General features: G+C 41.2%; 1 protein-coding gene across 2 annotated transcripts; it reads left to right on the top strand.

Moving 5' to 3' along the window:
• Positions 1–9033: 9033 nt before the first annotated feature.
• LOC306953500 (myosin heavy chain, skeletal muscle, adult-like) lies at positions 9034–23781 on the top strand (the record flags this gene model as incomplete). Of its 2 annotated transcripts, none has more annotated exons than XM_079544413.1 (38): positions 9034–9237; positions 9326–9469; positions 9565–9721; positions 10287–10314; positions 10406–10517; positions 10610–10702; positions 11792–11855; positions 11942–12040; positions 12132–12235; positions 12318–12456; positions 12710–12828; positions 12921–13070; positions 14017–14187; positions 15053–15359; positions 15472–15548; positions 15710–15797; positions 15879–15996; positions 16084–16207; positions 16291–16427; positions 16525–16780; positions 17834–18076; positions 18250–18426; positions 18514–18659; positions 18749–18839; positions 18926–19315; positions 19461–19587; positions 19794–19912; positions 20205–20401; positions 20714–20897; positions 20976–21141; positions 21314–21438; positions 21654–21962; positions 22106–22309; positions 22533–22658; positions 22744–22914; positions 23001–23105; positions 23245–23340; positions 23626–23781. In XM_079544413.1, 38 exons carry the CDS (start codon positions 9034–9036, stop codon positions 23779–23781), a joined length of 5823 nt encoding a protein of 1940 aa, XP_079400539.1. The 2 variants fall into 2 exon arrangements, with proteins under 2 accessions (XP_079400539.1, XP_079400540.1); XM_079544414.1 differs by having other exon boundaries at positions 15053–15347.
• Between the last annotated feature and the right edge of the window lie 2263 nt (positions 23782–26044).

Below are 26044 nucleotides of genomic sequence, written 5' to 3' on the forward strand. Positions count from 1 at the left end.
GACCCTGGTATAGATATTCTTATGCTCATTTCCATAAGATCACTAAGGTCATAAGGTCATAAGGTCACTAAGACTCAGGCATTACAGGGACATTTTCAAGGAGCCAGAAATTTGCATTCTCTAGACACTGTTGCTTAATTCAACTGCTCAAACTGTGGCAGTAAAGGAGGCAGCTGCCCAGTCTCATTCTGAAGAAGGATCCATTTTTAGCAAGATTGAATGCCCTCTCCTTCATGGGGAATGTCAGCCCTCCAGCACCTTGCCCACTCTGTACTGCTGTTGGACAGTCTATATACAGAGATAGCTCTCAGTCCACCTCTTCTCTTTTGCCTGTGCTGTTTTTTCCATTCAGTGCCAGTGGAGTCCAGCCCTACAGGGAAATAAACAAGAATGATAGAAAATGAATGGTTGGCAGGGACCACTTCATTCTCCTTTTCACTTCAAATTTTGCATCATTCATTAAATATTTCAACATGGTGGCAGTGCAGGCAGTTAAACGGTTTAATCCAATTAAATGAAACCAAACATTGCCCAAATGTATGCATCAGTTTTATGTGATGAATGTTTGACTTCTCATTCTTTTTCGGATATAGGTTTAGAAAAAAAAATGAATGTTTGCTGTTAGAAGCAGGAGTTGTGACAAAAGAACCTTACCTGGCCTTTGAACTTCCTTAGCTGCTTCACACTAAAAATGACAGAGATTTGTCTCTGAAACAACAGCAGAACTTCAGCTGAACATAAAGAAACAGCGCCTTGATAGTGGGAGAGTAGAAATTGGAAAGTGGTCAGCATACCATAGAAAATCCCACTTCTCTGTAACAACTTCTTTTCCAGGACTGAGCAAACCTTAAAAGCATGGGAAAGAACAGGGAGAGCAAAATCAGAAGCAAGCTGTTCCAGTGGCTCATTATAGTACAGAGACACTGTCACAGATACTGTAAAAATACATACTTATCCAGTGGGAACATGAGGATAGTGAATCTACTGTTCCCCACTCCACCTGGTAGGAAAGGCTAGCCTCTTGTTCACCATGACCTGACATAAATGGCAGCTGTTGGTTAAGAGATTTATGTTATTTTTGAACCATACAGTTCATGCTCAGGAACATAAATGGCATTGACCTACTTATATTGTACAGGATGTTTGTGGATGGTGAGGCCAGGCTACCACATGAAATACAAAACATTGAGATCCTCACTTAGATAAGAAATTGAACCAAAGAGATTTGAAAATCTGCAATGATTCTTTGTAGCTGACAGCTGACTGTTGTCTGGAGCAATGTTGGTGAACACAAGAACATTCAAGTATACAAAATGAGAGAAAGCTCCAGCAGATTGCTCTCTCCTCTGGTGGACTAGAAAAGCACTATTCAAATGTCAGTAGACCAGCCGTGACTAGGTGAGCTGCAGTGCAATCAAGACAACAACAGCTACCACCAAGTATGGTTCCAAAGAGATTGGTCCGGTCTGATTTCAGGGAAATGCGAAGCTGAAATTTAAGTAGTCCAGCTGCAGTGCTATGACTAATTTTCCTCAATTTGGAACGCAGTTAGGGACAACAGTGCTAAATGCATTGGAAAATGCATCAGATAGCCAGGAAGACGGTTGGATCCACAGTCTCCTTAGGGATACTTAAATCTGACACCTCTGTTGTGGAATCTGAGATGACCTGTCACCTTAATTCCCCCAAATGGATGGTGGCAGAAGGCCACAGAAAAGGCATGTTCTGTTAAGAGAGTGCCCCAGGCCTGCTATAAAATTCTGATGTTGAAAAAGTTACGTTGGTCTTCCTTTAGAACCCTTTCCTATTTACTATACATATATGTATATATATATGTATTTATTTAATGAGATGTCCACAGTTTCACATGCTATTAAAGCTGTGCCCCAGATAAACATGTTATGTTTACATTTGTATTCTCACTTAGTTTCTAACATTACATATTTGCTTTAACAGTTTCTATCTAGTAACTTGATGTTATTGAAAAATTTCCTGTATTGACCTCTAGAGCTCTGCTGCAAGTGACAATTTATATTGTGTAAATTAAAGTTATTTTCTCCAAAATGCATCACTTGATATACACATACTGAATTTCCTCTCGCATAAAATGGCTTAGTCACTACCAGGGCATAATTTGTAATTACATGCCTATCATTTATAAATAAGTACATAACAACACATTCTAGTATTGCTTACTATGAGATGCTACTGAAAAAGTTCCTCTGTTGGAAAAATTAGATATTTTATTTTATAATTTGATTTATGTCCATTCTTTCCTGTATTGTCTATGTTACAAATATTGATAATGACTTCTCACCTTTTCCCAAAATAGCTTATTTCTTTAACTGATTATTATTAGGGACTTCACTGAAAAAGTTTCCTATACCCAATGTCACTATTCCAAATGTATTTTCTTCTCTATATCCTTGTGTATTCTTTCAAATATTCCAGTTTTATGAGGTATAGCTTCCCTCTATAAGAAAAGCTTTCTAATTTATCTGTAATTACTTCGATAAACCTAGCTTTTACAAACCCAGCCTCTACTAGAACAAGTTGCTGAAGATCATTCCAAGCTTTGCAATATCCAGCAAGGGAGATTCCACCTCCAAACCTCCCCATAGTGCTCTGTCACCTGAACAGTGAAGAAGTACATCTATCGTTCTGAATGTAATGCCTTCTGTTTATTTCCATGGAAACCACAACAGATACAAAGAGTACAATAACACTGTTTGATAGAGAAAACTGTCAGCTACAAAATGCTATTTTTTTCAATATAGTCACCACCATTTTTGCCAGTGATGAACAAGACCCTACATGCTGCACTCATAAAAATCTGCAACAGCAGAAATGACCCATTGTTTCACAGCCACTCTGATGGCATCGTTGCTGCAATGTACTAACATGGGCTACATTCCATAAACATTCACTGAGAGTTGACAAATGGTAAGGTTGCAATTTTTAATGGATGGAAGAATTCAATTCCATGTGGCCCTTTGCTTCACATGCACTTCCAAATCTGATGTCATGTTGTCAGATTGCCTGCTGCCATCTGTCACATGGCAACAAAGTGTAATGGAATATTGGAAGGAAGGTTTACCTTCCTCTGCCATATCACCAACATGTGCCTCTGACATCAAGGACCAACATAATAAAATAGGAGGCATTATTTTCTGAATAACCCCTTATTTTCTGATATTCAGATGGAACCTACATGTTTCAGCTGGTGCCCATTGCCTGTTGTCCTGTCCATGGGCACCGTTGCAAAGAGCCTGACTCTGTCCTCATTATACCCTCTGTTAAGGTTTTTATAAACATTGATTAGATCCTGTCATGTCTTCTCTTCTCCAGGCAGAACTGATCCAACTTCTCCATCTTTCCTCATATGTGAAATATGCCAGTCCATTCATCATATTTCTGGCCTTTCATTGGAGTATCTCCAATACATCCAAGTCTGTCTTGCAGCAAGCAAACTGCTCACAGGACTCCAGATGTGGCCTCCTTTTGCCTTGCACAGCCAAGAGTATCTTTAGCTTTGTTTATGGGAAGGGCTCGTTGCTGACTTATGCTTATTTTGGTGTCCTTGTTGTCTTTGACATTCCTTGCTAGATTCAGTTCCCTTGTGCTTTGGTTTTCCTAACCTAATTCCTGTATGGTGAGACAATGGCACTGTATTCTTCCCATGCTATTCATCTCTGTTTGCACTTTCTGATTGCTTCCTTATTATGTTTGAGTTAGCCAGGAGCTCCTTGTTTATTCATGCAGACTTCTCTTTGTTGGGATGGATTACTCTTCAGCTTAGAGGAGGCAGTGCTTGAATATTTACAAGCTTCCTTGGGCCCCTCTTCCGTCCAGGGCTTTATCCCATGGAATTCTTTCAACCTTACGGAAACCAAAGTCTACTCTTCTGAAGTCCAGCAGTTTTTTCATCGTCCTCTCTGCCTCCAAATGATCCCTTCCTTGCCTGTGAGTTTAATGAACAGCAAAGCACCTCTCCTCTTTGTGTCCTTGTGACATTTGGGTAGGAAGATGGCACTGAAGTCCCTTAGGAACTTCCTGTATTACTGACTCCCTGGTGGGATGTGTCTCCAGCAGGTTCCAGTATAGTTGAAGTCCCCTATGAGAACTAGGGCCTGGAAACATGAGGCTGTTCCTAACTGTCTGTAGAGGTCATCATCCTTCTTCCTGACCAGACACCATATAGCAGACAGACTATAATGCATGAGTATTATACAACCTTTTGGCTTGCCTGGGCTGTGCTGAGTGAAAAGGAATTGTCTTGGGCTGCATATACATGGGTTGCACCAAAGTTAACACCTCCTAATTATTTCCACAGAAATTACAATTGACAGGAAGAACATAATAACACTATTTAATAGAGCAATTTCTCAACTACAAAACAATTTTTCAACATAGTCATCAGCATTAGATATACATTTTCACCAGAGCTTACTGGCTGCACTCATCAAAATTTGCACCAGCAGAGGTTACCCACTGCTACTGCCATCACTGCTTAAATGCACCACCTACCACCTCACTGTGCTCACATCCATTGTTTGCTCTCCACAGATGTTCAGCAAGCATTGATGAATGTCAATAGGTGCCATTGTTTCCATGTGCAAGAATTCAGTGACACATCTTTGCTTCATAAACACTTCTACATCAGATGCCATCTTGTCAGATGCCCCCTCTGCTTCCATCTGTCATACAGCAACAAAATATAATGGAATATTGTCAGAAAGGTTCAATCTCTACTTCCATCCCTCCAACATTGTGACATTGTGGGCCAATCAGAAAACAGGAGACATTTCCGTTGGAGCAGCCCTCATAAAATATATAATATAGCTAAAGCACATAAGCAACAAGCCTTATTTTTATCAATATTTTTATTTGAACAGAGAAGAAGGCCACAGAACCATAAAAGTAATGGGATATTTAACCCTGTTTTTCTGAACCTAATGCATCATCCTGGTTCAATGGAAGTGATTGCAATTCCTAGTGAGTTCCCAAGGTGTTTGTCAGAGCTTTCTAATGAAATTTTACTCTTTCTGTGCTTCATCCTGGAAAACAATTGGTCACAAATGTATGTAATGAGTAAGACAGGATTGTGAAGTGAGGGATATCTTTCTCTGGTAAGAGAGGTCTTACAGAAAGATGAAAGGGATATGATCCAGTTTTTCTTTGAGCTTAATATCTGACTGCAGCTCTACATATTCCATCTGAAAATTGGCAGGGAATGTATTTATGTCAATAGAATGGGGCAGGGTGGCTGCAGGAAGGGCTGGACCATGCCATGCGTGGCCATAGGCTGTGGGTTGGACATGCCTGCAATGTCACCCTTACCTCTCTATTCTTTAATCCTTACCCATAAGTCCTCAGTTAGTTTCTTATCATGAAGAATCTCATGGTATTTTCAATGGGCAATAAAATATTGGTAAGTGCAAAGAAATGCACATTGGAAAAACAGCTCCATTTTATACAGTTGATGGGCAGCCATTAAATCCGTGGACTGCAGTATTAACACTACCTTTCATCAAATCTTGAGAGAGATAATATAGAAGTATAAAACTACTGAGGAGAATGAAAAAGCTAATGCAAAGTAAATAATTATTTCCGTCCAAGGAGAAATTAAATACATCACCACTACTTGCTTTGTTATGCATAATATTTCTATTATGAGAGGAAGGAATTGACAGGGAATCACAAAAAGAAAATATTTTTCAATAAGCTCATTTAAACTGTAAATCTCATGGTCAGAGAGCAAGCAAAATTGATCCTGAAGTGATTAAATCAAATGAAGAAACATCTAGCAAACACTCCTGAACACAGTCATCTGTCCTACTATAAATCTGTAAACTCAAGATTTCCAGAATGTTGGAAGATACATAAAAGAATGTTATTTTTTACTTATATCCAGAGATGAAATGCAGCTTAATGAACACTTATTTTGGTTTGAGATGGCAATTCTATCTCACATATTACGCTAAATTATGTTGCAAATGGAAGAAGTAGAGTAATCTGCAAAGTGCAGCCAACAGTAAAATCCACCTCTCATATCCAAAGTCTGTAAGTGGAGAGCTTTGTAAAAGGACAGCTGTCATTAGACTTCTGATGCCCTCAAGAAAAAGTTAAGGTATGCACCCAAATGTCACTCTGCTTGCCCAGTGAATGATTGTCCCTGCTGCCTCAGATTCACAGAGCATCCATGGCCTACAGTTAATAGCAGTGACTCTCATCCCTCAAGTCAGCGTTAGCTGAAATTCTCTCCCTAAGAATCTTCTCATATTATTTATAGATTTATCCACATAGCTAGAGCAAGACCAAAAATTTCTAATTATATCTAGCAACATCACTTTCCAGTTTTCAGTTCGTTCAGTTTGCCAGACAATGCTTTGCCAAAAACAAGGTTTGCCAAAAATGCTTTGCCCAAAGACAGAGGAGGTATCTGTAGCATGTGCTGAGCAGACTCTATAAAAGATTCCTTGAAGCTCTGCTGTCCTGTCTGCAGAGAAAACTTCATGGTGAGTGCCTGTGACTTGCAGAAAGGGACAGTGTCCCTGCAGCCCATTGCTGTTCTGGTGTATATATCTATGTCTGCAAGTGTTTAAAGTCTGTGACATAAAGCACATTTGTACTTAACTTAAACTGATTTGTGGAATTCTATGCAGTGGTAAGAAGGGTCTAACATTTCTGCTTTACAGCACTGATCATCTTCCAGCCAGCACAAGACCTACTTGTGTCACGAGAGGTAAGAGCCTAATTTACTCATGCTTAAGGGACAGTCAAAAACATGGGGGATTTCTGCAGATCTGATTTTTTTTTTTTTTTTTTTTTTTTTTTTTGGTAGTGGCATATTTCTGTGCAGTTGCATGGGCAGTTGACATAAGCCCATATATTCCTGTCCACTGCCCTGTTATGGTAAACACAGCACATTTATGGTTGAACAGGCTGGGCTGCTCATGGCAAGCAAGCTTTTCAAAGTGTATGTGCTGGAAGCTATTAGCCACTGTTGCCATGCCAGGAAATGCTTCCTGGGGATTCCTCATGTTTAATCGTGGATCAGTGAAGAAAATGATCTGTTCTGGCATGAAGTCTAATTAGACAAAGCCAGCCAACAGAACAACTAATGGCAAAATCTTACAGGTTTGCAATAAAATGTAGGAATTACTGTACAGAACATACACTGTATGTTGGCCAGAAATTGCTATGAAAATGCCTACCAGACCATACTGTGGAGCTATAATCTGCGTGTGGTATTTGTATTAGGAAACCTGGTAAAAAAGCCAAAAACAACTAACATACTTAAAAAAAACCTGTAGAGATATCTTTTTACTTTATGTCTGAAATTAAACAGAGTAAGATGGGGGCTCTGCATGCTATTAGGAATTGTGCAAAGTGTTGGCATTTGGTTGATTCATTTCAGCAACTAGAAGTTCTAACATAACATCCAAATATATTGCCTGACTTCCTGGGAACTCAGGTGTTTCCTATTACTAGAAATGCAGTATTTCCTTGGGAACTCAATACTGCATTTCAATAACCATTTTGATACGTAAATTCTTGAACTGAAGCTGATGAATTTTTAATATAACTATTCTCTGATGATGCAATATTTTAACTTATTGAATTATCCATCCTTATCTACTATTTGCACTATACTATTTTCCAGAGGTAAATCTCTTGTAACTGGTTTCTGCTGTTGTCAATGAAATAACAGTGCAGATTGTTTAAGGTGAGATCCATACTGAAATTTAAGCATGAGATTAAACAGGAATTAAACTGCAACTTATAATGTATGTTCTCAGATGAAATATGGAAAAAGTCTTTGTTTAGATGGAGCAGATCTCTAAATTTTCCTGTATGATTGTTTTAGATCATTGACATTGCCTCCAATAAATTAACAACCAGAATTGTTTTTAAATAGGACCTAGTAAATCTCTCAATTTACACACAGAAAAAAGTTTTTTTGTAACTCTTAAACACCTAAAGGAGACAAATTCGATAAGCAGAGCTCAGCTAGCACTGACTTGTATGGCTGATACCTCAGCTAACATTCAGAGTTTATGCAGAACTCAATTCAATAGTAGGAAATGTGTTGAACACATCTTACTCACACTTGATAATCAGAATCTATACTAAAAAATATGGAGACTGGAGTCCAAGCTTTCTTTAGCCTGAGGGGGCTTAACTTAGCCCCACTCATGTTTTTAGAAGATTGCCCTCACCGTGGGTTTGGAAAGCATTCTGTATCACAGGATCTTTCTACTGGAGCAAACGCGCCACTGTGCAACCAGGGATGCAACATCCATCAGTAAGAGGACAAGCAGGATGGATGTTGCTTGAAGATATAGTTGTTTAGAATCTGCAGCTAGTGTTTCTAGTCCTATAACCAGCAAGACACACAGAAAGAGGAGCTGTACATCTTATTTCAAAGCCTGAATTTACAATGCAGGAATCCTTAAGAAACATGTGGGGAGCAAACTCCAGCAAATGATTCAGAGCACCAGCAATAATCATAAAGCAATAGTTAGTCCTCAGAACACCTTCTAGATTCACCCACAACTATTTTGTGTATAGGCCTGTATAGTTGTTAGTGTGGGCATTTTGGCTGGGTGACTCCACATAGGTGGTATGAATACACACCTTACTGTGATGCTTTATTTCTTTATTGGAACCCAGTGCTTGCTGAAGGACATAAATTATTTAAAAAATGCTTTAATTTAAAAGTTGAGCTTATAAAATTACAGATGCTTTACTGATGTCGATTTCATCAAAGGAGCCTGGTAGTATTCCTCCAGAACTACTCTTAATTAAAAATTTCCTGGTGAAATCCAATCTGAACCTGCTTTGCACAGAAAAAAATGGACCATGGACCGATGTTATGAGAGTCTTCCCAGCCAAATAATTCTATGATGCAGTGTGGAATTCTATGATTCCAGAAAATTGAATGGCAACAGAAATTGTTGATTCATTTGGACAACATATCTGCTCTTCCATAGAGTTCTCTGCTGACAAGACCCTCCATAAAGTGCAGCCATGTCTTCAGATGCTGAGATGGCTGTCTTTGGGGAGGCAGCTCCTTACCTCCGAAAGTCAGAGAAGGAAAGAATCGAGGCCCAGAACAAGCCCTTTGATGCCAAGACATCTGTCTTTGTGGTGCATCCCAAAGAATCCTTTGTGAAAGGGACAATCCAAAGCAAAGAATCCGGGAAGGTCACCGTCAAGACTGAAGGTGGAGAAGTGAGTGAAAAGAAAGGCTGAGGGACGCCATTTGATTTCCACAGTGGTCTCTGAGCTGACATGCAGGGATTTGTCTTTTCTTTGGCAGACTCTGACCGTGAAGGAAGATCAAATCTTCTCCATGAACCCTCCCAAGTACGATAAAATTGAGGACATGGCCATGATGACCCACCTCCACGAACCCGCTGTGCTGTACAACCTCAAAGAGCGTTATGCAGCCTGGATGATCTACGTAAGTACCAGCAGCTCTCTTCCTTGGCTGGTAGCTGGGGAAGACTGCTGTGCCAGGCTGAGTGGAAGCCAACGTGCCGTGTCCCTTCCTCGCAGACCTACTCGGGCCTCTTCTGTGTCACTGTCAACCCCTACAAGTGGCTGCCGGTGTACAACCCGGAGGTGGTGTTGGCCTACCGAGGCAAAAAGCGCCAGGAGGCCCCTCCACACATCTTCTCCATCTCTGACAACGCCTATCAGTTCATGCTGACTGGTGAGTGGTACTCAAAGTAAATGTACTAAAAAGAATATTCCTGATAAATATGTTGATATTATTTTAACACTCAATCTGTGCTTTATTTCCGTCAATTGTTTTTGGCTTGAACAGTTTTTTTTTTACATCATTACTTCTAGAAAGAAGCTATAGAACCACAGCTAACATGTTATGGGAAATAACAAGCAGGACTTATAAGTCAGGAAGTTATGAACTCTATCTGTTCTGTGAAAATTCTGCATCTGCTGCAAACGCAGTCTAAGTAGCAGAAAGTTTTGTTAACTATCAAAATTAACAGAAATGAAAATTATTCTCTCTACTTCATGCAGGAGAAAATAGACTTTAACAGTGAAGTATGGAAAAAAAAACCACATCTGTTCAAGGTTCTTTAAAGTTTATGGAAAATTATTAATTTACAAGGACGATAAATTGAATAAACTATTCATAGTAAAGTAAAAAAAAAACAACACATTTTTTGTCAGTGGAATTTAAGTTTATTGCACTAATTTTCAGTTTTGCTCTGTTCTCCATTTAAAAAATCTCTTTCCTTTTGCCTCTTTCACAGACCGTGAGAATCAGTCGATCCTGATCACGTAAGTACGCTCCTGCTCCGGTCCCTGTGGGGCTGCCCTGTGCCAGGGGACCTTCTCCCTGACCTCACACTCTCTGCTTCTGGCTCGACAGCGGAGAATCCGGTGCAGGGAAGACTGTGAACACGAAACGTGTCATCCAGTACTTTGCAACAATTGCAGCTAGTGGGGAGAAGAAGAAGGAGGAGCAGTCTGGCAAAATGCAGGTGAGCTCCTACAATGGACAGACTAAAAACTCAGTCTTTAATTGCTACGTGGATCAAATAAACACTGTAAATGAACAACTATCGTCCTGTAGGGAACGCTTGAGGATCAGATCATCAGTGCCAACCCACTGCTGGAGGCCTTTGGAAATGCCAAGACTGTGAGGAATGACAACTCCTCACGCTTTGTAAGTTTGTGATGAGACATTTTGATATTCGTGGGTAAGCAAGAATATCAGAACAGGAGCTGTCACTTCAGAAGTGATGTGATCGGATGGATGTATTTCTTGAACTAATTGATTCCTCAATCTTTTTTAAACAAAAACCTATCTAATTCTCTAATTAACTATGTAGTTGTTTTACACAGTTTAGTATTGTCTTTACATGAAGTATTTTACAGCTAATAAATGTGTAAAAAGAGGCATCATTAAAATATATGCAAATGTATTTATTATTGAGTATTTAGAATTTATATATATGTATATCTAAACACACCCCTAGTATCTGTCATGCAGACTGTTGATATAAAATTGTGTAAATTTTCTGTAATGAAAAACTAGAATTTTGTATTTAATCAGTGAAATATTACTGTCACTGTTAGATACAGTACTGGGCAGGTCAAGTAATTTAACTGTTCAGACCTTTATACGAGCTGAGGGATGGGACAAAAAAGTTTTTAAGACATCCTGTAGCAAACTGAACTGCTCTATGACATATTTGTAGCTCTTTTCATTCAAAGGGCTTATTAGTAGATAGGCTGTGAAATATCCTTGAAAAAATTGCAATGCCAATCCACGGTCCCAGCTTCAAATTCTAAATTCTGTGTACCTCCACTATTCAGAAGATAAATGCTACCTTCCATTTTCCATAAGATAAAAAAATAATAATAATTTTAACATTTATTCCATCAGTTCTTTTTCTATATCCATCTGAAGCTTAAATGACAAAAGGCTGTTAATAATTTTCCCACTCCTCTGCAATCGGGATATCCAGCAAAACTTGGCCTTTATCTTAGTTTTGACAGTTTTTCCTGAATTTCATTCTTCTTTTGCTTGTGGTGGGATTTCTTTGGTTGTGTTTGTTTGGTAGCTTTTGGTTTCTTCTTCTGTTTGTTTGTTTGTTTGTTTGTTTCTATTTCTGTTTTAAGTGGGGACAAAACTCCAAAAAACAAATTCACAGAACTTCTTAGTTCAACATGTGCCCTCTGTGAATAATAGTGTCACAAGATTATGGTCTTTCCTAGTGAAATCTCAAGGCATATTTTTTCCCCTCAACAGGGTAAATTCATCAGAATCCACTTTGGTGCCACAGGCAAGCTGGCTTCTGCTGACATTGAAACTTGTAAGAGACTCTCCAGGCCTGATTGGTCATGTTCTTTCTGACTGTCCTTGCCTTTTGTGCTAAGTTTCTCCTACCATTCTTGACAGATCTGCTGGAGAAGTCCAGGGTCACTTTCCAGCTCAAGGCTGAAAGAAGCTACCACATCTTTTATCAGATCATGTCCAACAAGAAGCCGGAGCTAATTGGTAGGAAGTAGCATTTTTTTTAGTAAAGTCTTAACATAGTTAATATTTGTCTTCATTCTTACGCCCAGATATGTCCTATTCCCTCTTACAGACATGCTCCTCATAACTACCAACCCCTATGACTACCACTTTGTGAGTCAAGGCGAGATCACTGTTCCCAGCATTAATGATCAGGAGGAGCTTATGGCTACAGATGTAAGTTATACATAGAAATTTTAATTGATTTATTAATACATTTAATATATGTGGCGTTTACATTCACTGAATCTGTTGCCAGAGTGCCATTGACATCCTGGGCTTCACTGCTGATGAAAAGACTGCCATTTACAAGCTGACAGGAGCTGTCATGCACTATGGGAACTTGAAGTTCAAGCAGAAACAGCGAGAGGAGCAGGCAGAGCCAGATGGCACAGAAGGTACTACTAATATGGAGAGCTGCCAATAACAGAAATAGTTTCAGAACTGTTAGGTAGCAGTCAGGTATCTTGCTCCAATTCACTTTTATGAAGACATAAATCTCAGTTTCCACAGTAATCATATTTCTAAAATTTCCTTTAAGCTACTGTAAGTATTGCAGTTAAAGAACTTAACTTAAAGTACTTAGCTCTTAGAGAAAATCCACAGTTCACTCATCACTGCCCCTGTATCACTCTTTTCCTCTGCATACAGTTGCAGACAAGGCTGCCTACCTGATGGGTTTGAACTCAGCAGACCTGCTCAAGGCCCTGTGCTACCCCCGCGTCAAGGTTGGGAATGAGTATGTGACCAAAGGTCAAACTGTGCAGCAGGTAAGAAACAGATGATGACTGGGAACCTCTAGCATACTGTACTTCTTGCTCTGGGTGCCGTTCTGCTCCTGCTGCATTATTCTCTGTTTTAGGTGAACAACTCAGTTGGTGCTCTGGCAAAGGCTGTCTATGAGAAGATGTTCCTGTGGATGGTTGTTCGCATCAACCAGCAGCTGGACACCAAGCAGCCCAGGCAGTACTTCATTGGTGTCCTGGACATCGCTGGCTTTGAGATCTTTGATGTAAGAAAGTCAGAAATAACGTAAAATCTTTAAAGACCACTGCAGGTCATAAGAAACTGGAGATGTGTTGCTTTTATTCTGTTTTTTGAAAACATGCTGTTCACTTACAATTTCAAATAAAGGTCTGCATTTTATTGCAAGCAGCATATTTCCAGTTTTCTGGAAATGCTTGCCTTTTTGAATATGCCACAGCTTTTGAATATGTGACTGCTTTTTCTCCATCTCAAAGCACTAGCCTCAAATATTTTTCATGTAATAGTATTCTGAAGTACAAAGGGAAGAAATTGCATTGCTGCCTTTTATATAGTTGCCACAAATGTAGTTTCTCATTAGCTAGAGCTTATTATTAAAAAAAAAAAATCCACAAAATCCACTGTCAAATAGCATACAACATCTAAATAGAAAGCTAAACCTAAGTCCCATACAAACTTGTCCTAACGCTTTGAAAAGAGGGCAGTACATACCCTTTGCTTTTGAAGACCTGTAATGTGATTCCAAGAGGAGGATGCTACTGACTTCCTTCAACGCAAGCACAGAAGGTGGGCAAGCATGGTTTGTATGAATTAGGGTAAAGAACCTGAGTGCAGGCTGGTATTGGCAAACATTTGTAACATCTAATATATTCTGTTAGTTCAGCAGGAAAATGTACATAATACCAACAAAAAAACAGAAACAAAAAACAGAAAACAGATGTAAATTGAACATTATTAGGGATAAGATTACTAAATTATTTTGAAATTTGCTTTAAAAATAACAGGAACAAAATAAAACAAAAACAACAAAACAAAAAAAAAAAAAAAAAAAAAAACACACACAAAAAAAACAAAAACCCCCAAACCCAGAAATCTTTAAACTGTAAAAAAAAAAACTTTAACTGGAGTTAGAACATGAGTAAGCTCTACAGAGAGTACTTCACCTTGACAAGCAAATCTTATTTTTTTCACAGTTCAACAGCCTGGAGCAGCTCTGCATCAACTTCACTAATGAGAAACTGCAACAGTTTTTCAACCACCACATGTTTGTGCTGGAGCAAGAGGAGTACAAGAAGGAAGGCATTGAATGGGAGTTCATTGACTTTGGGATGGACCTGGCTGCCTGCATTGAGCTCATTGAAAAAGTACGTTCATTATATCTAAGATGGTTTTTGTTGTTTGTGGCAGAATTCCAGGGCTTTTCTTCAGCATCAGTTTTTTGCTCTACTTCAGAAAATAATTTTTAGGGAATGGCAATTTGGTTACAAATTAAGCACCATTAGGATATCCATGAAGTACATTAGTAAACATTTGTAAAAACAAACTGCAATTTCACTCATCTGCAAATAGAAGGATTAACATGTTTCATACATAAGTTGATATGTAGGATTTTTTGCAGCATATTTTAAAGTCTGCAAAGATAAAACAGTTTCTTTATAGAAACTCAAGCTCTTTTATTTTCAGTATTAGGATTATGATCTCAATATTAATGTTGTGATTTCACAAACACAATTTGTAAGTAAAACCAGAGGTGCACACAGAAAAAAGGTATCGGATAAACAGAACCAAATAAATTCATTACTGTAAGACAACACTTTTTGAATAATATCCTCCTGTGCATTAATGAAAAGATAAGGATATCTCATCAAAATATGATTTCAGGAAGTATCTAAAGCATCTATTGATCTGTTGAACAAATGTCAAATTTAATTAGACACCTTTGTCTGTATCTTGTTAGCTAGAGAATGGCTTGATGCAAAAATAAATATCTACTTTTGATCCATTAGAGTTTTCAAAAAAATTTAGAAAAATCTGTGTGTCTCTTGTGATGAGATCTGTTCTGAAATGCAACAGTTTCAGACACTATAAATTCACATTTTTTTCAGAAATGTATGTCCAAAGCTTAAAAAAACTCGGATCCTTTTCTCAAATTCCCATGCTTTACTCCAGTCTCCTTATGAAAGCAGATTTATATTTTATCTCTATTCTATTTACTGCTGTTCCTTTCAGCCCATGGGCATCTTCTCCATCCTGGAAGAGGAGTGCATGTTCCCCAAGGCAACTGACACCTCTTTCAAGAACAAGCTCTATGACCAGCATCTGGGCAAGTCCAACAACTTCCAGAAGCCCAAGCCTGCCAAAGGCAAGGCTGAGGCCCACTTCTCCTTGGTGCACTATGCTGGCACAGTGGACTACAATATCTCTGGCTGGCTTGAGAAGAACAAGGACCCCCTGAACGAAACTGTCATTGGGTTGTACCAGAAGTCATCTGTGAAGACACTGGCCTTACTGTTTGCCTCTGCTGGTGGAGAGGCAGGTCAGTTCTTCTGAAATGTCAGCTCTTTGGTGTGCAGTGATTCTACAAAATTGCGGAATGATGAATTGGTCTGAAAAAAATAAAAAATATTTTATTATCTTCACTTTATCAGAGGCTGGTGGTGGTGGTGGCAAGAAGGGTGGTAAGAAGAAGGGGTCTTCTTTCCAGACTGTCTCAGCTCTTTTCCGGGTAAGTTTTTTGTTTGTTTGTTTGTTTTTAATATCTGCAAATTAGAATTAAACTAATTTTGAACCAGTTTCAGGCAAGTACATATTCATCATTAGGTGTGTGAACCTAAGAGTGAGAATCTAAGCTTTCCTTTAAACAAATACCAACTTGTGGTCCCACAGGAGAACTTAAATAAGCTGATGACCAACCTACGGAGTACTCACCCTCATTTTGTCCGCTGCATCATCCCAAATGAAACAAAAACACCGGGTAAGATGCTCCAGCAGAGACACTAAGTCGTCTCCCTCGGTGGGGGAAACTGTGGCATTCATTTGTAAAATTAATTGTTAGGTGCCATGGAGCATGAACTGGTGTTGCACCAGCTGCGCTGTAATGGCGTGCTGGAGGGGATCAGAATTTGCAGGAAAGGATTCCCCAGCAGGGTCCTCTATGCAGACTTCAAACAGAGGTAAGAGCACTCTGCCTGTTAGCATGACTGTAAGTAATGTCGAGATTTGGGAAGAATGGCCTTAGCTTTCTCTTTTGCTTGTCCCAGGTACAAGGTGCTTAATGCCAGTGCCATCCCCGAGGGACAGTTCATTGATAGCAAGAAAGCTTCTGAGAAGCTTCTTGGGTCAATCGATGTGGACCACACCCAGTACAAATTTGGTCACACCAAGGTACCAACTCTCCTCAACTCAGTCCCTATATCTGTGTTTTGTTCTCTCTGACAGTGATGCACTGCAATGTTCTATTTCTCCAGGTGTTCTTCAAAGCTGGGCTGCTGGGACTCCTGGAGGAGATGAGGGATGAGAAGCTGGCACAGCTCATCACTCGCACACAGGCCAGGTGCAGGGGCTTCCTGATGAGAGTGGAGTACCAGAGAATGGTGGAGAGGAGGTAAGTGTTCCCCATCTTCACTTAAAGGCACTTTGGGGAAAGTCCTAGTGATCATATCACACAAAATAATCAAATGTGCATTTTAATTATGCTTCAGAGAGTCCATCTTCTGCATCCAGTACAACATTCGTGCATTCATGAATGTCAAGCACTGGCCCTGGATGAAGCTGTTCTTCAAGATCAAGCCCCTGCTGAAGAGTGCAGAGTCTGAGAAGGAGATGGCCAACATGAAGGAAGAGTTTGAGAAGACCAAGGAAGAGCTTGCAAAGTCTGAGGCCAAGAGGAAGGAGCTGGAGGAGAAAATGGTGTCCCTGCTGCAAGAGAAAAATGATCTGCAGCTCCAAGTGCAGGCTGTGAGTATTGCCATTTATTTTCCATCCAGAAAAAGGGTGTGTAAAGTCAGATTGCTCTTTCCCAAGATGACATTCAGATTATATATGATGAAATGTCAGCTATTTAGTGAGGTAGGCATCATATTGATTGTGAAGGTGAATAAATTTTTGTCTGGCAATAGCCTGGTGGCCTCTGATATTCACTGCAAAGTAAAACGTAACTTGAGATGTGAGTCAGTTCTCCTGCTTTATGTGGAAGAAGACATCTGCAGCTAGTCAACATGAGATACTCAGTGAGTCTTGCAAGATATAGATCGGTCTCACCGTGACCTAAGGTATACCATGAATTCATTCTGAGTATTAAATTCTAGAGTTCAAACTGACAGTTGTAAATTCAGCTGCTCCATAACTAGTGGTTATTCATTTACTGAGAAGTGGGGAAGTATATTTTTAAATTTGCTTCAGTCCAAGAAGAAATGAATACAGAGCTCCCGCTTCTGAAAAAGTCTCATCTCCCAGGATTGTTGAAAGGTGTTTCACTATGTGCAGGAGAGTTCAGTAATCCCTGATAAAGTGAAAGGAAGCACCCTAATACAGGCAGATTTTGGAAAGGTGAAAAGGCTCATGTTTCCTTTAGTTATGTAATTTTTATTGTTCAGTTAGAAAACTGAATATCTATAGCATATTTTTTCTCAGTCTAAATGAAAACACCAGTTTTGAATGTCTTACTAGTAAAGAGGTCTGCAGCTATTTAGTAGAAAGCTATCCCAGTAAAATATCAAAGCATGAAAGAATATAGAGCAACCTTAAATCAGCATTAAAAACTCCAGACACAGTGGTTAGAAATTCAAGTATGCCACTATAAGGTGTGCAATAATTCTAATGAGTGTAGAAGAGTGATATTCTTCTTTATCTAGCATTCTAAAGAACAGTATCATTACCTCCTATCAATTACGAAAGGGAAGCTGATTACCATGTTTATAACTTGTAAATTTACTGAGATAAAAAATTTAAAATAAAAAATAGTAGCTATTAAAATTACAGAAAAGAAAGATATCTTGTATCTCCCCATAGGAAGCAGATAGCTTGGCTGATGCTGAGGAAAGATGTGACCAGCTCATCAAAACCAAAATCCAGCTGGAAGCCAAAATTAAGGAAGTGACAGAACGGGCTGAGGATGAGGAGGAAATTAATGCCGAGCTGACAGCCAAGAAGAGGAAACTGGAGGATGAATGTTCAGAGCTGAAGAAAGATATAGATGACCTGGAGTTAACGTTGGCTAAAGTTGAGAAGGAAAAGCATGCCACTGAAAACAAGGTATGAGGCAGAAGTTGTCGCTCACACTCCAATAAAGAACATTTTGTGTTTTTGTGCTTTTGGAATTACAGAATGTCTTGAGTTGGAAAAGACTCAAGAGGGTTGTAAGTCCAAATGTTACAGGAGTCTTGAACCTACTTGCTTTAATTATACTTGCTCCCTTCTTCTGAAAGGTGAAAAACCTTACAGAGGAAATGGCAGCCCTGGATGAGAACATTGCCAAGCTGACAAAAGAGAAGAAAGCCCTCCAAGAGGCCCATCAGCAGACACTGGATGACCTGCAGGCTGAAGAGGACAAAGTCAATACGCTGACCAAAGCTAAAACCAAGCTGGAGCAGCAAGTGGATGATGTAAGAACAAAAGCATATGGCTATTATATATGGCTATTATATATATGAACATGGCTGGCAGAGCACTGATGATCCCATTCTGTTTAGCTGGAAGGGTCTCTGGAGCAAGAGAAGAAGCTGCGCATGGACCTTGAGAGAGCAAAGAGGAAACTTGAAGGAGACCTGAAGTTGGCCCATGATAGCATAATGGATTTGGAAAATGATAAGCAGCAGCTGGATGAGAAACTGAAGAAGTAAGTGAGGTTGTGGGACACCTGAGTGCTGGGCAGGTGCATGTAGGAGGTTTTGTTCAGGTGTTAACACAGTTTGTTTTGTGCAAAAGGAAAGACTTTGAAATCAGCCAAATCCAGAGCAAAATTGAGGATGAGCAAGCCCTGGGCATGCAGTTACAGAAGAAGATCAAGGAGCTGCAGGCAAGTCTCTGGTCCTTCCCTTCTGGCCTTCAGAAAACATCTGAAGGAGAAGGACATGGGTGTGAAGGGTTCCTGATGCTCCCCAGGCCCGTATTGAGGAACTGGAGGAGGAAATCGAGGCAGAGCGAACCTCTCGGGCCAAAGCAGAGAAGCACCGAGCTGACCTCTCCAGGGAGCTGGAGGAGATCAGTGAGCGCCTGGAGGAAGCAGGAGGGGCTACGGCAGCTCAGATCGATATGAACAAGAAGCGTGAGGCAGAATTTCAGAAGATGCGCCGCGACCTGGAAGAGGCCACGCTGCAGCACGAAGCCACGGCTGCCGCTCTGCGGAAAAAGCATGCGGACAGCACAGCGGAGCTTGGGGAGCAGATCGACAACCTGCAACGAGTCAAGCAGAAGCTGGAGAAGGAGAAGAGTGAGCTGAAGATGGAGATTGATGACTTGGCCAGCAACATGGAGTCTGTCTCCAAAGCCAAGGTACAGTACAGGTCTTACAGAGTGTGTGCGCACAGGAGCAGTCTGTATCTTGCTTCTCTTGAAGACTTAGCAGACCATCATAAAGTAGTATCAGTTTTCTTTGAATAACAGTGACCCAGCTTGTATTGTCTATGTTTATATGTAGGCAAGTCTGGAGAAGACATGCCGAGCATTGGAAGATCAGCTGAGTGAGATTAAGACAAAAGAAGAGGAGCATCAACGGATGATCAATGATCTTAATGCTCAAAGAGCTCGTCTGCAGACAGAATCAGGTGAGACATTTCACAACTCTGATGTTTCCTTGTACAGTATAAGAGAGTTGTAGTAGGAGGACTTTTCTGTCTTTTGAGGATAAAATATATGGAAAAAGATTTTAGTTGCTGTAAGCTCTCCCAAATGTATTGTCTTAGAGCCGTAACTGTCCACAACACTGTAATCAGTGGCAGTTAAAAGCCTATGTATCTACAAACTCTCCCAGGTGAATACTCACGCCAGGTGGAGGAGAAAGATGCTCTCATTTCTCAGCTGTCTCGAGGCAAGCAGGCATTCACCCAACAGATTGAGGAACTCAAGAGGCATCTGGAGGAGGAGATAAAGGTGAGGAGGTTTTTCCAAAACTCTGCCTCATCTTGAAGGTCCTCTTGACCAAGAGGTGCTTCAGACAAACATATAATGATGGAAGCAGTATGATGACATAGAGGAAAATTGTATGTCTTCCCATGTTGGCTCTGCTGCTCATTCACTGTCATCTTTTCTCTAATATTTTTATGAATGCTGGACACTTCCTTCTCAATTGAAAAGATTGTTTTAATTTCATAAAGAAACAATTTTTGAAAACATTTCAGTTTGGAAATTTTCATTCATTTTTCAAACACTCTTGCTACTCTAGGCCAAGAGTGCTCTGGCCCACGGCTTGCAGTCTGCCCGCCATGACTGTGACTTGCTCCGGGAACAATACGAGGAGGAGCAGGAAGCCAAGGGTGAGCTGCAGCGTGCCCTGTCCAAGGCCAACAGCGAAGTGGCCCAGTGGAGAACCAAATACGAGACGGACGCTATTCAGCGCACAGAGGAGCTGGAGGAGGCCAAGTATGTGGAGGGAAAGTGGGGAAGGCTGGCAGAAAGTTGTAACAGAAAATTGAAAGTACACACCCTGAAGTATTGCCAGGGAGAAGCCAATGTCGTGCTTTGGGATGGATGGCAAGAGGAGGGAAAATGCATCCTTTAATGTGTGTGGACTCGAAAATGAAAATATGCACGGAAGGCAGAAAATGGCAGTCTGAGAACTAAGGGTTGTAGATTACAGACTATGGAGTGGTTAGGTGCACTTTTCTTAGAAAAGCAAGACAGTGAGATGTACTCTTTGTTTGCTGACTGTGGTATGCGCTTTATTCTTCCCAGGAAGAAGCTGGCACAGCGCCTGCAGGAGGCAGAGGAACACGTTGAAGCCGTGAATGCCAAATGTGCTTCCCTGGAAAAGACAAAGCAGAGGCTGCAGAATGAGGTGGAGGACCTGATGATTGATGTGGAGCGAGCAAATGCTGCCTGCGCAGCTCTGGACAAGAAGCAGAAGAACTTTGACAAGGTATTCTGGGCTCCAGGCCTGTGTTTCCTGGGCACACAATGATTGTCGCATCCGAACTCACGATCTGTTTTTCCTCAGATCCTGGCGGAGTGGAAGCAGAAGTACGAGGAAACGCAGGCTGAGCTGGAGGCCTCCCAGAAGGAGTCTCGCTCCCTCAGCACAGAGCTGTTCAAGATGAAGAATGCCTATGAGGAGTCCCTGGACCACCTGGAAACGCTGAAGCGTGAGAACAAGAACTTGCAGCGTAAGTCGCTCAGCCTTTCCTGCTGGCAGGGCTTTCTCAGAAGCTTTCCTGCCCACCTCTCCACCCGGGTCTGTGCCTGCAGTGATGGGAGCAGACCTGTTATGCTGGGGTCACAGGGCCTTTCCCTCTATGCTCTATACCTGACCATGTGAATGTTCGTTCTTCTCTACAGAGGAGATTTCTGACCTCACGGAGCAGATTGCAGAGGGAGGAAAGGCGATTCATGAGCTGGAGAAAGTCAAGAAGCAGATTGAGCAGGAGAAGTCTGAAATCCAGGCTGCCTTGGAGGAAGCTGAGGTACATGCTCGTAATCACTGATTTAGCATGTGGAGTCCTGTTTAACAGTGAAAGATAAAAGCATTGAGCAAATGTTGTTGCTCTGTTTGTACTGGGTCTGAAGGTCTAGCAGTGGTACACCTATCATGCTGAGTATAATAGTGCCTTTCCATTTCTTTCCTGTGAGATAATTTGGAAGAAAACTGTAAGAAAAACATATTTTTGTTATTATTCAGGCCTCCCTGGAACATGAAGAGGGGAAGATTCTGCGCCTTCAGCTGGAGCTCAACCAGGTCAAATCTGAGATTGACAGAAAGATAGCAGAGAAAGATGAGGAAATTGACCAGCTGAAGAGAAACCACCTCAGAATTGTGGAGTCCATGCAGAGCACCCTAGATGCTGAGATCAGGAGCAGGAATGAAGCCCTGAGACTGAAGAAGAAGATGGAGGGAGACCTGAATGAAATGGAGATCCAGCTGAACCATGCCAACCGTGTTGCTGCAGAGGCACAAAAGAACCTCAGAAACACACAAGGAGTGCTCAAAGTATGTCTGAACCAAAGATGTGCTCGCCATTTTCTTACATTGATAGAAATTTTACTGTCTTCTATCAGCTCCACAGTGATGTGAAAATAGGAAATAAGAAAATAGGAGGAACGTGCCTCACAATGTCTCATATCTCCAACCAGGATACCCAGATACATTTGGATGATGCTCTCAGGACACAGGAGGACCTGAAGGAGCAGGTGGCCATGGTGGAGCGCAGAGCAAACCTGCTGCAGGCTGAGGTTGAGGAACTAAGGGCAGCCCTGGAGCAGACAGAGAGGTCAAGGAAAGTGGCTGAGCAGGAGCTTCTGGATGCAAGTGAGCGTGTGCAGCTCCTCCATACTCAGGCAAGTCCATGGGTTGAAAGCATTTAATGATTAGACCTGTTTTGATTTTTCAATAAGTACATAACTTCAACAGACCTCTACCATTACTATTACCAGCAAGGGTCATTCTTCATATAAAAAAACAATAGAACTCTATGTGAAAGCAGGGAAACGGTATTTTACTGAAAATTAGTGATGATATATATGTATATGATATATATGCCGTGTGGTTTTTCTTCAACAGAACACCAGCTTGATCAACACCAAGAAGAAGCTAGAATCAGACATTTCCCAAATTCAGAGTGAGATGGAGGATACCATCCAGGAAGCCCGCAATGCTGAAGAGAAGGCCAAGAAGGCCATCACCGATGTGAGTTGGGGCATGCCTCCACTGCTGATGGTGGATGCATTCTCCCCAAATATCTCCAGTCACAAAGGGATTCTTTCTCCTCCAGGCGGCCATGATGGCAGAAGAGCTGAAGAAGGAGCAGGACACCAGTGCCCACCTGGAGAGGATGAAGAAGAACCTGGACCAGACGGTGAAGGACCTGCAGCTCCGTCTGGATGAGGCAGAGCAGCTGGCCCTGAAGGGAGGCAAGAAGCAAATCCAGAAGCTGGAGGCCAGGGTGCGTAGAGCTGGTATTTGTGCAAGTGTGTGCAATGCCAGGTCAGAGATAGCAGGGAAGCTCCAAATATGGGCTTTTCATTGCAGGTGCGGGAGCTGGAAGGGGAGGTTGATGCTGAGCAGAAGCGCAGCGCTGAAGCCGTGAAGGGTGTGCGCAAGTACGAGAGGAGGGTGAAGGAGCTGACCTATCAGGTAAGGCTGATGGCATCTTTGTGTTGACATAGCATTCTAAGGAAGCCACTGCATTTCTCTATGAACTCCAAGAGGAAATGTCATTTTGTGGTGTGGGGAAAATAATTTCTCTCTCTTTCCTGCTTACTGTCTGCTTTAGTCTGAGGAAGACCGGAAGAATATTCTTAGACTCCAGGATCTGGTGGACAAACTGCAGATGAAAGTGAAATCCTACAAGAGACAAGCTGAGGAGGCTGTAAGTACCATGCTGAGTGGGAACAAAAGTCATTTTGCAAGGGAGAATCACACAGTGGCTTATAAGCATGGAAACAGAAGTTTGTGTGAAGTTTAGTGGTCAGCTGTTTGACTTTGTAGTGGTGTCCTGAATAACTGAGATTGAGGAGGCTTATATTTAACCATTGATAGAGTGCTGAGAAGAAGTCCATGCCTTAACCTGCAAAAGACCTGATAGACCTCAAGATGTAGGGACAGGAGAAGTAAAACGCTTGTCTTTGTTCACCAACTCCCTCTCCCTGTACAGGAGGAGCTGTCCAATGTCAACCTCTCCAAGTTCCGCAAGATCCAGCACGAGCTGGAGGAAGCCGAGGAGCGGGCTGACATTGCAGAGTCACAGGTCAACAAGCTCCGAGTGAAGAGCCGGGAGTTTCACAGTAAGAAGATACAAGGGGAAGAGTGAGGATGTCATGAGGCAGCAAAGTGGCATGAGGATTGCACAAAATGTGAAGCTTCTTCTGCTATGTCTTTGTAACCATGTCAATGTCTAGAGAATAAAGTCTGTAGATTTCTTTGCATACACAGCAGAAGCAGTAGTGCTATTTGTCAGAATTCAAGTCGCTACAGTTACTAATGGGTGTGCATTTTTCAAATGATGATTCTAAGAGAATTAATGTTATAGCGTAGAACTCTAAATGTAGCATTCATTGCCAACAGAGCAAGCAAAATGTTGCAGCACTACACAGTGTTCCCCAACAATGCAGTTTCTACAAGTATAAATGTATAAGGGTAAACAGCAAGAGGAACTCCTTTTTTTAAAAAAAAAATTAAACTTGAAATGGGAACAACTCCAGGAACATGACAATATGACAAGAATTTCTTGCCTAACACTATGAGAAAACAGCAGAACACCGACCATGGTAGCCATTTGCACCTTCCTTTCACAGCTAAAAGGCAGTGTTCTTCAACCCTAACAGAGTAACAACTAAAAAGAAAAACAAACAAACAAACAAAACATATGGGAAGTACAAAAATGAGGAAAAATGAGGCTACGAAGAAAATCTTCCAGGCACAGATAGTGCTACTGACTGCAACTTTTTTTGGCAGTGAAGCAAGAGTCTACTCAGCCTTAGGAGACAGCACCTCTGGATTGATTTACTCCGAAGCAAAGAGCGTTGTAATCCGAGTCACTTGTAAAGAAACATCTTTTCTTCATTCACATGGAATAAGAGTTTTACAAAGGCAACTGCCTGTCAGGCTAGGGAAGCTAGAAATAAAGAAAAGCCATCCTGGCAGCACTGGACCCTGGTGCATTGTGTATCTGCTAAGGCAGGCATATGTAACCAACAGAATATGGTCTGAATGCAGCCTGGCCCAGCTGTCCCTGCGGCCATCCCTGCCCCACGCCATCATGGCGGCCCTTCTGCTCAGCAGCAAGCAGACCTCACTGTGCCATGAGCCCATCTGGGCTGAGCCCAGGGATGGGGTGCAGGGCAGGGACAGCTCACCTGATGGCCAGTGACTGGATGCATTCTGATACACTGGCTAAGCATCATCCTGAACAGCAAAAACATGCAGCCATGCCTTCCAGTTTCGTAAAGGAATTTGGGAATAGGTCTCAAGATCGCAAAAAAAAAAAAAAAAAAAAAAAAAAATTCATCAATGTTTTTATTTATTTGCAACTCCATTTTCAGTCAACATAAATTCATTATCCGCAAATTTTCAAATGGAATGTTTAGAGCTGGAAACAAAAATGTGACAATGTCACTTCACCAGACCATTATCAGCTGTCTCTTACCAGAGAGAAATACCCCTCGCGCCACAGTCACACCTCATTCACTTTTGGCAGTGCGTATGCTGGTGAACAGCTGTTCTGAAGGATGAAGCACAGGAGGAGCAAAATGTCATCAAACATCTCTGATGAGCACCTTGAGAGCTCACTGAGCATTACAACCACTGCTATCGAACCAGGGTGATCTGTTTGTTTCACAGAAACAAGGTCTAATATCCCACTAGTTTTGTGAGGGAGTTTTTGCCCTCTTTTTAAATCATTTTAATAGAGAAAGTAAATTAAAATAAGTTTTGTTACTTTATATACATTAACTATATGGTCTTCATGATGAGGGCTGCTCTGAAAGTAATGCCTCCTGTTTTATCATGTTGTCACACAACGTCAGAGGCAGATTGGTGGGATGGCAGTAGAGGTTGGACCTTCCCACCCATTTCCCTTTACATTCTCTTGTTGTGCAGCAGATGGCAGCAGAGAGGCACTTTGACAAAATGGCGCCTGACATGGAAATGTATATGAAGCAAAGGCCTGCAATTGAATTCCTCCGTGAGGACAAAACGTTGACATTCATTGATGCTGATGAACATTTATGGAGAATAAACAGTGGATGTGGCAGTGGATGTGGAGTGGCATACAGTGAATTTGTGTGGTGTATTTCAGCAGTGATGACAGACAGTGACAGTGGGTCACTTCTGCTGGTAGATTATTACAAGTAAAGCATGCAGGCTTTTATTTATTGCTGGCAAAAATTCATAGCTGATGGTGGTGACAGTGGAAAACTTGTGTTATGTATTTGCTCAAACTGTGTTACTGTGCTCTCTGTTTCTGTGGTAGTTTTTGTGGAAATAAATAGGAGGCTTTGGAACAACATATGTGTACACAGGACAAGAAAGTTCCTTTTCACTTAGTGTGGCACATGCAAGCCACTCATGGCTGG

Source organism: Tetrao urogallus (assembly GCF_951394365.1).
Source record: "Tetrao urogallus genome assembly, chromosome: 18".
NCBI lineage: Eukaryota > Metazoa > Chordata > Aves > Galliformes > Phasianidae > Tetrao > Tetrao urogallus.